Source organism: Bison bison, unplaced genomic scaffold (genome assembly GCF_000754665.1).
Source record: "Bison bison bison isolate TAMUID 2011002044 unplaced genomic scaffold, Bison_UMD1.0 scf7180017864291, whole genome shotgun sequence".
Lineage (NCBI taxonomy): Eukaryota > Metazoa > Chordata > Mammalia > Artiodactyla > Bovidae > Bison > Bison bison.
In genome coordinates this window covers 3,837,719-3,850,383 of record NW_011494863.1, presented here as the reverse complement: position 1 = coordinate 3,850,383, position 12,665 = coordinate 3,837,719, and the positions used below count along the sequence as shown (strand labels likewise).

Sequence of the window (12,665 nt, the reverse complement as noted above, 5' to 3'; positions counted from 1 at the left end):
ATCTCCTCCTCTGTCGTCCCCTTCTCCTCCTGCCTTCAATCTTTCCCAGCATCAGGGTCTTTTCCAATGAGTTAGTTCTTTGCCATCAGGTGGCTGAAGTGTCGGAGCTTCAGCTATCTCAGGAGGAGATGCTATTGGCATGGCCCTAAAAGAAAATGTGGGGCTTGTCCCAGACCAACTCATCAGGATCCAAGCATGGTGAGAACAGATGGGAGGAGAAGCAGTCTCACTCTGGGAATGTCATACATGTGCATCTCCCAATACCAGAAGGTGCTAGAACAACTATTTACTCACTCATTCACTCACTCACTTCAAAGCAAAGAGTTCTGAGCACACTACTTCCTAACTGGGATATGAAACAAATCCCAGTAGGGAGGGGAGTGGCCTCTACCATCTCCTGACTAATCCTGATCTTTCAGCCTTTGACCCCATCACCCTCATGTGAACAGAAGTACTGGAACGGAATTTGCTCTAAAAGAAAGGAAACTGAAGAATGCAGGCTAGCTCAGGAGCCACGGGAGGCGGGAATCTCTTTTAGCACACACCTGAGACAGTTCAAGAAAATTTTTAAGAGTTAAGTAAGAGGATATTCATGTAGCCAAGCACGGAGTTACACTAGCAAACTGCCCTGTCTCTCCAAAACATATACCCCCTCACCACGCAAATCTCCATGAACTAAATAAAAATGGTCACAGCTCCAAGGTCACAACACCGACTTTTCTTTCCAAGTTGCTGCTACTGCTAAGTCACGTCAGTCGTGTCCGACTCTGTGTGACCCCATAGACGGCAGCCCACTAGGCTCCTCTGTCCCTGGGATTCTCCAGGCAAGAACACTAGAGTGGGTTGCCATTTCCTTCTCCAATGCATGAAAGTGAAAAGTGAAAGTGAAGTTGTTCAGTCATGTCCAACTCTTAGCGACCGCATGGACTGTAGCCTACGAGGCTCCTCCATCCATGGGATTTCCCAGGCAAGAGTACTGGAGTGGGCTGCCATTATGCAAAAACAAACAAACAGGGGCAGATCAAAGAATTTACTTTTTTGAAACAAGGTAACCTCTGCACAAAATATATGAGAGACAATAAAATACTGCTTAAAAAAAAAAGACTAATGTCAAGTAGTGGTTGGATTTTTTTTTTTTTTTTTTTCCATTTCACATTAAGGAAGGATGACCAAAGAAAGGGTTTCAGATACTAACATTACAAATCAGTGATGTAAGGAGAAAGTCAAAAGGCAAGGTAAGGGCATACAGAATCAAAGTCAAGGGTGAGAGAAACAGGAAAACAGATCTCAGTTTGAAAGGAGGAAGCACAGTCTAGTGATTAGGGTGATCTTGACCAGCTGCATGTTCCTTGCCATGGGCAGGATGGACAGCACACAGTGTGAACTGCAGCTTGAGAAGGGACAAAGGCCATGTGGGCAGCAAGCATGGAAGGAGGCATCAGAAGGAAGCTCCTGGCTTCTGAGGTCCCTTGCAACCCTAGGATGTTCCCGCAAAGAGTAACCAGCACATATCCATAGTACCATGGAAACATTAAAACACTTTATTCAGGACACTAGTAAAGTCTCTTACCTCCTGAAGCTGAGACTCTTTCTTCTTGGAAGACAAATTCAAGTGTTTTTCTAAGATGCCACAATACTTCTCTGTCTCCTTGTCATACTTCTTTTTGGCCTCCTGGCAAAAAAAAAAAAAAAAAAGAGGAAAAGAGAAAGAAAAAAGAAAAATAAGATGTTCCAGGAATGAAAGCAACCCGGGTCAGACTCCTTCTGTTCATCTTCACGGGTTCATCATTCCCTTAGACCCAGAAATGTGGCAGACCACCCAGATCCTACTCTTCCAATAATGCCCATGAAACCAAACAACCACACATCAATATACTGACCGTTTTGGGGGTCTACCATAGAGGAGCCACTACAATACCAAAAACGAGGCAATGCCAGTATTTCACAGTGGCAGAGTCAGGACTCCGCCTTCTAAAAGCTTCAGTTGTAAGATAGAAATCTCTAGTTTATAACTCACAAGGATGTTCAAAGCCAAAGGAAGAAGAAAAGTTATCTGTAAAGCTAATCCCTGAACAGGAAGGTCTACATACACCTTAAAGGGGACAAGTCTGAACTAATGGTAGATCAAGCGTTAACCATGTTCAAAAAGCACTGTTTAATTTGGAGACCTAAACATCCTTGATGCAATAATAACACATAGGGATCTTCAAGGTAAGGAATAATTCAAAACAAAGAAGATGTTATCTTTCCAGATGTGTTCACTGCAGCAGCATTTATAATAACAAAAAAAAAGCAACAGTAACATTGCTGCCTAAGAATAGAATTTGGGATAATTAAAATATGAGGCACTCAATAAACATAACTTAGAAGGCTAGCTAGTCATATGGAGGGATGCTCACAATGTAATGAAAAGTAGTGACAGCATGATACAAACTTGTTGCATCCTACAAAGAATGTGTCTACCTGCACACAAACATTAGGTGGGAAGATACTTCAGTGAAAACACTTGAGATAGGAAATGGGATAAAGAGTCATGTTTTCCTCCATTAGGGAGATGTCTATTATCCTATATGGTTGCTTTCAAATTAAAAAATATATATGTAAACATTGTATTACAAGTAATAATCCCTGCTCTCCCAAAGTCACTGAGTTTCTATTCCCTATTTTACAGATAAGAAAACTTAGATACAGGAGGTTAACTTCTGTAAAAAGTTCCAGAGAGTGACAGAGCTGGAGTCTGAGCCCAAAACAAGCTGCTTCTAAGCCCACACCTGGACTTACTGTCGTAGGTGGTTTCTCTTCCCTCCACATTTCAGTGGGGATGGCTGGCCAGGGGGCTGGAGGAAGCTCCACCATGGCCTGATAAACAGGATCAAATGCACTAACTGGGTGCATCACTCCTGCTTTTGACTTTTGGGGATTCCACAGGAGATACTTTTCTGCAACTCCAAGGCTGATAAGAGGAGAAAAAAATCTGTGGCCAGATAAGGAAGCTGAAACCCCTCTTCATTTAATGATGATGTAATGTCCAAACACTCTGTGTAAGGATCCTTCAGGCACTGGAAATACAAGGCAGAAACAGCCCCACCCTCATGGTGGGGGTGTTCAAGCAGAAGGAGAAACACAGTTAACCAGGAAACAAACAGCATTATTTCAGACTGCCGCAGGTCCGTGAGGAAACAGGGTGCAGTCCCAGAGATTCTTGCAGACAGTGTTCTGGGGAGGCCTCCCTGGGGAGGGGAAGTGTGATCAAAGATCTGCTCCTAATGAGCGGGAGGGGACTGACAAATGCAGACGGCAGAACACCCAGAGCCTAAGCGTGACGGAGACACCAAGAAACCATCACCTGAAGCGCTGACAAGCACCCGTGGCATCAGAACACCATTTATCTGGTCAACACCAAGACTCTAAGCCTCACAAAATGGGCAGAATCATCATTTACCCATTTGAGCTGGCATGTATCCATTTCTACAAATCTGAATTTTGTTTGAAAGTCTTACATACATGAAAAAACATGTAGAAGCAAGTGGAGACAAAGCCAGAGGACACATTAATCCTTCAAACAAGGAAAGGTACAGGCAAGACACTTGACTCAATGCTTTTCCTTCACAGAAATCTAGTGACTTGGAGCTGCGGTTCCAACTCTACTTAATACTCACACCACCCTTTCACCAGCCTTGTCAGCAACCCCCAAAAGGGAACCCTGTGCCAGCACAGTCCAGCTGACCAGAGGTGAGACGAGGCCTGGGAACATGAGTCATTGACATTCTGTGACTTTCTGGCAACTTGAGCCTCCACATTCCATGCTCAAGAGGACAGCCAGAGCTTAAGGGAACAGGAAGCAGTTCCTGTCCTGAGAAAACAGCAACAAGATCTCTGGGGGCATAACTCCACTTAGATTGAGATAATGTTCTTTAGACAGGAAGGTAGTAAGACAGCCACTCAGGTACCAAGGCGATATTCACTGACTTCCAGAGGGTACACAGTAGTTGGCAAAATGGATCCAGGACAGAGTTAGGGTCCTGGTAATGATTCCTAACTCCCTACAAACCACTGTCCCTCCAGGACTCAATTCCCTGATCTATAAATTCAGGATGACTAGACCAGATAATGCCTCCAGTTTTCCCTTTCAGCTCAGAGACTAACAAAAAAAGCCTTAAGAACACCCACCCCATAGTAGGACTGTCAGGACTAAATGAGATAAGCCATGTCCAGTGCTTGGCAGAGCACCTGGAAACTGCTCGATAGAATTCCGTGCTGCTGATGGTGGTGGCAGCCAGGGTAGCGGCAGTGATGATGAGGTCCGGCACCTAAACCTACCTCCTTCTATCAAAACACCACTCGCTTTCCACGTCCCACATCCCAGGAAGGAAACCCTTCACAGCACCCACCACAATGTGCGAGATCATATGCTTATTTACACCATTCTGTACCGGGCCTTTCTCCCTGCATGCCACAGGCAAGGCAACTACATCTGCATTCATTCTCCACCAAACAGCAATGTGGAACACAGTGCCAGGCATGCAGCAGGCTTTCATCGTATCTTATGAATGAACTGTGTATATGCAACAGAACAGCTAATACCAAATGACCTTATGACAGCATTCTGAGCACTTCATAGGGGTTCACTGATTTCTTCCTCATAATAACTCTGTAAGGTGAGCACTATCATGATCCCCATTTCTCAGTTTAGGAAAAAGAAGGTCAGTAACCACCCCATGTTTATATGTGAACAGCACAAATGGGATTTGGACTCGAGCAGCCCCACTCTGAAGCCCCCTCTCTTACATCTATTGTAGCTTCACTAGAGAACACAGCTTTGGCTGTAAGAAAAATCATCTCCCCCAAACTCAGGTATCTAAAAGTAAGGCCAGGGCTAAGCCAAGCCCATAGGATCTTCCCTACCCCAAAGCAGCCATATCAGCACAAGATTGCTCCTCATTCATAGCCTTCACTCCCTGCCACCACCCCCAGCACTCTAACTTCTGTTCTTCAAGTAGCAACAGGTTGTTATAGCAACTGAACTGGCACCAGAGTAGGGAGGAGGATGGGTAATTTTAGCATCACACGGGCAGAGTTTGGAAACTTCCACTTGGCCGCTACAGAGAACTTGCTGGCTCTGAGGTATTCCTGAATTTGCTCCCTCAGTGGCCTAGTAGAGGGATTGTTGTTTCTTTGTGTTCTTGCAAATGTACATAATTCTGTGATATACAGGTACAGTGTGGAGGTGGGGATGAGGAACAGGTATATTGAAAAAAAAAAAAAGAAAAAACAAAGGGGGAGGTATGGGAAATCATCCCCAGTGTCATCACCTTGTTCTTTGACAAGAATGAGAGAGAAGAATGTGTGTGAGGAGAAACATGTTTTGGTGAGTGGCTCTTTGCTATAAATTTTTTAATTCTTGTGTTTCTCACCATCTATAGCTCTCTGAAAAGTACCTGCTCCTGTCATGACCATCACTGACATCAGCCCAAAAGGAGTGTGCTCAGACTTCCCCTCCTCCTCCATGGTAACCATGGTAATCCCCAAAGCTGAGCCGAGGGAAGAGGCCCGAGTGAGAGGCGTCTGTGCTTGGGAGTTGAAGTGACTACTGGAAAGATGACTCAATACATGGGTCTGCTCTGCCTCTGCCTCAAAGCTCTTTAGGACCCTCCAGAGCCGCTTCCATATTGGCAGGACTGGGAGGCACAGGCCCCAAGGCCACAAAAGAGAAGGTGCTCATGGGATCTGCACCAGTGAGAACTCAGGGAGGGGCACTGGGCATTTTCCCATCTGACCCTGGGCCTGTTCAAAGGCCTGGACAAAATCTTAGCAGAATAAGACTTCCTTTAAATTACACATTCCTTAACATATGATGATACAATACCAATGAGCTCCAATTTCTTCATAAATGAAAACTGTAAAATTGGATGAGAAGTGCTGGAAAACTGGAAGAAAAATCTTGGCCGTGGTCCCTCCTTCAAACTAGGGTCATCCATCCCTCTGAATAACGGTGACTGACAAGAATGTCTCTTTCACGCCCTAATCATATTCATTTTCAGAAAGCAGAGGCATTTAGTTGGGGGTGGGAGAGACCACCCCTAGTTACACTTCGGTTCTGTTTTTCCTACCTACAAGCAGGCACCTCTCAAGGCCATTTCATAACTGAGTAAAATCCAGTCTCAACAAGAGGGTGACATTGCCCAAGATCCCCTGCAGGTGGCGCAAGGGGCTGCAAGGCAAAAGGCTCAGTTCATTTAAAAAAAAAAACAAACTGGAAGAAAACCTTGAAAATTCTTTTGCTTTCATTGATTTCAATGAAAACATCTTGCCCATAGGTGGGCTCTAACACTCTACTGAAGGTCAACCTGGCTGGGGCTGTCTAGTGATTTATCACAGGGCGGGAAACCCGGGAGAATCCACCTTTAAAAAAATGAGTAACAGGTTAGAATCCGCCAAGTTTCAGCGACAGTCTTTCCAGGTCAGGGGTAACAAATGCTGACCTCTGGGTTGAAGCAGTCCCACTTTTTGACTTGCACAGCATGCAATATATATTTTTTAATTATGTGCCACCAATTTTTTAAAGCTGGGAAGTTTCGCATAAAACTTTGACTTTTCAGTTTCTCTTGAAAAAATGTAAAGATCTAACAACAAAGGGCTCAATTTCACGCACAGCAAAAGTGGGCTAATAAGAGGGTCCTCACATCCACAGGGGCCTATTTGCAACCCCTGTCCTAGGCCTCAGTCCTGACCTCTGCAAGCAATACAATTCCATGGTGTCCAAACACACAGGTTAACTACTCACGCAAAGGAGGCACAGCTTCCACCTCTGGATGATTTATGAACTAGCACAACACAATTAGATACCAGAACACCGCAACGACTGATCTGGGGTTGACCTCTCAGTCTTATTTCAGACACTAGGTGTTGTATTTTCCAGCCCTCCTGTCCCGAAATCCAAGAAGGCCTGCAAAATTCTCACCTTGGCAGCCCCAATCTGCTCCTTTCGAAACTTCTCCAAGGGAGTGATGAGCACTTCACTGGCGTTCTCAATCTGGAGAGGAAAAGCAGAGGTGTGGGGGAGGGGGGACACAGAAGCAGGATCAGTAAAGAAGCAGGGCAGTTCCGGCACAAAAAACTCCCCCACACCTCGGTATAAAATCTGAGTTAGCACGGTGCCTGTGTCACCTCTTTATAACACTTGAACCAACAGCACGCCAAATCAAAATTTAGTCATCGGTTCAAAATACGGTATTCTTCCTATGCATGAGTAAGACAGATTCTTTAAAAATAAAAATGAGAACCTTTAAAAACGTAAGCAACCACACTGAAGGCAGAGCGGAACTGGTGACAGAGTAGGGTCTAAATTTCAAGCTTCAGCTGACATCTTCTTGCAAATGCTCATTCAGCCAAGTTATATTTAAGCAGATATATTCAACCCTAAATCTAAGTTAACCCTCCCTCCAAAAAAAAAAACCCACCTTTGGTGACATAAAAACCATCCAAGACTGATTCTATGTAGCCCTCCTTACCAGTTCTGGACTGGGATCAAGACACTCGGGCCTCCTGGCTGCCTTTCAACTTAATCTCCCTGTGCTCACCCCCTCAGGCCCCGCCCTCCAACCACAGAGTCACCTGAAAGTGAAAGTCGCTCAGTCATATCTGACTCTTTGCGACTCTGTGGACTGTACAGTCCATGGAGTTCTCCAGGCCAGAATACTGGAGTGGGTAGCCTTTCCCTTCTCCAGGAGATCGTCCCAACCCAGGGACTGAAACCAGGTGTCTCACATTGCAGATTCTTTACCAGCTGAGCCACAAGGGAAGCCCAAGAATACTGGCGTGGGTAGACGATCCCTTCTCCAGTGGATCTTCCCAACCCAGGAACAGAACTGGGGTCTCCTGCATTACAGGCAGATTGTTTACCAACTGAGCTATCAGGGAAGCCTTGTCACCTGATTGCACCTCAAATGGACCAAACCTTCCCCACTTCCGAAACTCTGCATTTGGTTGTTCTTTTAGACGTTCTGTTTCCAAATTCTTGTGCGGACAACTCATTACTTCTTGCAATTCAGTTTTCAGCTTAAATATCACCTCTTTAGGGAGGCTTTCTCTACTGCCAAAGTAATCCAAAGAAACTTCCCACCACCTCCCCAAGCATTTTCTTCAGAAGATGTAGACTAGCTGAAGCTCTCTGTTTCACCATTACAATATACGCACATACACGCCACTGTCTTATAAATGCTCACTTGTCCACCATCATGCCACTCACAGAAGACTGCTGAAACAAAGGAACACTCAAACCTTTTCAACAATTAAATAAATGAATGAACTAGTTCTTGGTTGGCTGCCAACTGTGTGACCACGGGCAAAACATTTAACCTCTCTGGGCTCTAATTTCCTCATCTGCAAAATAAGTGGGGTGAATTGTTCCAGCTCTAAGATTCTATGGTCTTTTCTAAGGCAGCACGACATTTTACAATCTCTCCTTTTAAGTCATTCACTGCTCACTCGTCACTCAACTAATTATTTCAGGAATCTCATCACAACAAAGCATTATTTTTCTAAATCACATGCCTATCCATTGCAATGAAACTAACAGAGTAAATGCCAGAAGCCATAGATGGAGACAGCAAAGAACTAACCACACAATGTGAAGGGGAGAAGGTGGCAGGTCTCCAAACTCATTGCCGTTTGCCTTTTTCTCACTTTTGAGAGCATTTCTGTTATAATATTTTAACTCTAGAGTGTTTCAATACTGTTTAACTTGCTTGATTTATACTGTCATTTGGCTCACTTATTTCATCTTTTCCACAAATCAAGTATAAGTTTCAAACTCACAATCGTGCTCAGAGCCCCTAAGCCAGTGGTTCTCAATGTTAACTGAAAGCTAGGCTCACCTGAGGAATTTTTAAAATTCCCAGTCTCCAGGCCACGCTCCAGACCAATAAATCAGAAACTCTGTACCTCATTCCACGCATCAGTATCTTTTAAACTCCCCAAGTTGTTCCAATGGGCCTCCATGGGGGAGAATCCAGCCCTCACTAGATGCTAAATATACAAAAGCCCTAATTTCCCACCTGGGAATCAGGATACCCAAGTCCTTGTCCCAGTGCCTGCTACTGCATGCTACCAGTCTTCAGGACACCTCACTTTTTTATCTGTCAAATAAGGGGCTGTACACAGTAAGGAATAAGGTCCATATGGATCTAAGATTCTATGACTATATAATTTCCACTCAGTTCTAAGCACTAAGCTAATATGGGAACACAGTAGCCCCTTCTTCACCCTTCAACAACTCATACTTCCAATGGGACTCAAATATATGCAGTGACTACCAAGACACTCCACATGCAAATCAGAGGCAGGAACTGGACATTCAGAAAATACAAAGGATGGCCAGGAAGGCTTCCCAAGGAAGGTACAGCTTTACCAGGCTAAGCTGAACTGAACACAAAGTTGTCACAAGGGGAGGAGGTTAAGGAAGGGGCTTGCGACGGCCAGATACTCGTATGCAGACAGCAGAAACTCGACTCACTGACATTAATAAGAAAATTGCAGAGGCAAGCTGAAAAGTATAATCCAGTCATTATTCCCTTAGCCCAGACCATAGCAATCTGCAGAGTATTCATCAGGATTTGCTTGCCACACCCCCCACCCCCAAATAACAACTCCGCCAAGAACCAGACTCAAAAGAATCACTTCCCTTTCTGAGGCACTAGCACGTGCACAAACACACAAGCTTTGCTGTGCTTCCACCCACCACCCTCCTGACTCTGGTTCAAGAACCCAGCAGGGAGCAATCAAGGCAAACAGTGTCTCTCTCCACAGAGCAGAAAGTGACAGACTTCTGCTCTGGTTGAAGTTTTAAAGAAACACCTGCTTCTTTGATATCACTCACACTTGGGTTTGAATCCAGACTGTGCCACTTATTAACTGGGTGATTTTGGTCATATTACTTTACAGATGTAAATCTCAGTATCTTCATCTGGACAATGGGGATGATAAAGGTTCCACTTCACAGAGTCATCATGAGAGTTAAAATAGAAAATGCATGCCTACATAATGTCTTTGTAGAGCTTGTGAACTGAATTGCATCCCCTCCAAAATTAACACACTGAAGCCCTAACCCCTATTAAATTAAACAAGGAGGCCATTAGACGAGGTGGCTCTAATACCTTAGCAGCCTACATATGCAAACTAAAACCCAAGGCTTTAAGTCCCTCAAGGTTAAGAAACTGAAATCTAAGAAAATGAAACTAATCACAAACAACTAGACTTTTCCAAATAAGGAAACCACTTAAGCTATAGCCAATCAAATAATTTCCTTCCTTTGCTTCCACATCTGCTATATAAAAGTATCTGCCCTGTGTCCTGTTGATGGGGTGCTCCTAACCATTTATGGGTTGGTTCTGCCCAATTTGAACCAATTTTTGTTCAAATAAACTTAAAAATTTAACAAGCCTCAGTTTATCAACACTCACAATGTGGTAGTACTGATTTTGAGAGATGGAGCCTTTGGAGATAATTAGGTCATGAGGATAGACTCCTCGTTATGGGATTAATGACCTTGTTAGAAGAGGCAGGAGAGCGGCTCCGACCTTTCTCTGCACTGTGAGGAAACAGCAAGGAGGCGGCGGTCTGCAAGCCAGGAAGAGGGCCCTCGCCAGGAACCAAATCAGCCAGCAACTTAATCTTGGACTACCAGTCTCCACAACTGTGAAAAATAAATGCTTGTTGTTTAAGCTACTCAGTCTATGGAAATTTGTTACGGCAACCTGAGCAGACTAAGACAGTACCTAGTCCTGAAACCACTGACTGTTAGTATGGGAAGAGAAACAAATGCTCATGGGATGACTCTCCTCTGTGACACTGCGGCCTAGAGATAAGCCCACCTGGGGACGAATCCAGCATGCAGCTTCATTCCTAATATCTTAGGAATAAGAGGGAGGCCCAAAAGAGCTTCTTGTGAATGCAAAAATCCCTCATCTGTGAATGCTGAACGACATCAGAATAAATCCTCATACAAAAGATATCTCTTAGAAACCTGGAGATCAGGGTTTGATTCCTGAATTTGCATACTGCCTCTCTTTGAAAAGCTTCTTATAGTTCCTATCATTTACTAAGTACCCACTGACTGGGTGCCTACCAACATGACAGGCACTGTGTTAAGTGCCTTATAATTAACAAAAGAGAGCTCTTGGATGAATTTAGTAAGGTGAGGAGAAGGAGAGCAGGGCAGGGCACTTTCATTCTCATCCTGCCAATAAGGGATCTGAGTTAAATTCAAAAGATTTATTTCATCTAAAAGTTAAGTAATTCAAAAGATCCACCCTAAGTCATATACTTTATATACATATGTGTGTGTGTGTGTGTGTACACACACATATACACACACACACCTTATAGTGAATCTTTAGGAGGGTAACTATGTGTTTCTAAGTTACGCATGGTAAACCTTTAATATTTACAAAAGGCTTCAAAACCCAGCAAGGATGAGAAGATGAGGTTTGCTCATGAGCCTAGAGCACTCCAGTGGCAGAGCCTGGACTCAACCCCGTTCTTCTGGTAACAAACCCTGTGCTCCCTCAATGATCACACTGTCCATGACCAAGGGCAACCCAGCCATACTCACCATTCGTATCCGTTCATCTTCAAGATTCCTGAGGACAGTGGCAAACTCCTGTAAAGACCTTGCTGGAAAAGAGAAAGGGGTTGTGAGGTGGAAGTAGAGTGAAAGGCTCTTGGAAACCCTTCCAGATACAGCTATTATGTTATGGACTAAAATCCCTTGGCATGTGCAGAGGCCTAAAGACAACTCTTCCCAAGGCTCCCCTTGTCTTTTCATCACTAACCATTAAGGATGACCCCAAAATGCAGGATAATCCACTGGGAACTCAAGCTGGGGAAGGGTTTCCTTCAAGGAAAAGGCCTGCCTGTTCCTGAGAGTACCCAGGACTGATGGGATGCTGGCCAGCTCCCAGGCTGATGGGGTAGAATTCTTCTCAGGAGTTCAAGGATTTCCTGCCCAGGATTCAACCTCTGCAACCTTTGTTGTGGGGCTGCGTCAGAACCCAACCTTTTCTTTGCACCAGAGTTAAACAAACAACGCCGCTGGCATTGGAAGCCACCTCTCTGCCTTGGGTTCCTCCTCTCTGAATCCTCAAGCCCCTTATTACTGCAACACAGTTGGCAGCGTAGCAGTCAGACGTAGACAGTCTCTTTCACTGAAATTATTCCAAACGCAACAAGCATTGCACACAATAGCCCTAAGGATACTGGAGACATTCATGTATTGTTGGGAAAAGCATTCATATATTCAGGCATTACAACAATGATATGTTTTCACTGCTCGCAGCTATCTCCCAATTCCCTCTGCTCATCCCCAGATTCTGATGCTCTGTAAGCCAACAGGGACTCCATAAGCATTTGGTGACTTAATTCAATGTAACTCGCTCAACTCCTGCTCACTTAATGGATTCAACCAATACACCCAATGGAAGAATAAGGTGTAGAGACTAGGATCTGGCAAAGACAGGTGTCTTGACATTGCAAATCCTCTGTGCTCAGTGGTGCCCACAGAAGATGGACAGGAGATGGTGAAGAGAGGCACAGTGCAGTGAGGGAATAAATGGGAACCTCCGCTCTCAGTCTACTTGCTAAGGAAAATGCAAGGGGTAGGTGTTGAG

The 12,665-nt window shown here is 44.5% G+C and overlaps 1 protein-coding gene across 5 annotated transcripts in view; it reads right to left on the bottom strand.

The window, feature by feature from the left end:
* ARHGAP26 (Rho GTPase activating protein 26) overlaps window positions 1–12,665 on the bottom strand; it is a 476,468-nt gene that overhangs the window by 335,157 nt on the left and 128,646 nt on the right. For 3 of the 5 annotated variants that reach the window (XM_010850441.1, XM_010850442.1, XM_010850443.1), the window contains exons 3-5: window positions 11,612–11,673; window positions 6,962–7,033; window positions 1,571–1,672 (exon numbers count right to left, since the gene is read on the bottom strand). In XM_010850441.1, the coding sequence (XP_010848743.1) occupies window positions 1,571–1,672; window positions 6,962–7,033; window positions 11,612–11,673 (236 nt within the window). Of the gene's footprint in view, window positions 1–1,570; window positions 1,673–6,961; window positions 7,034–7,460; window positions 7,662–11,611; window positions 11,674–12,055; window positions 12,599–12,665 lie in introns of those variants that run through there. The other 2 variants (XM_010850445.1, XM_010850444.1) reach the window with 2 other exon arrangements.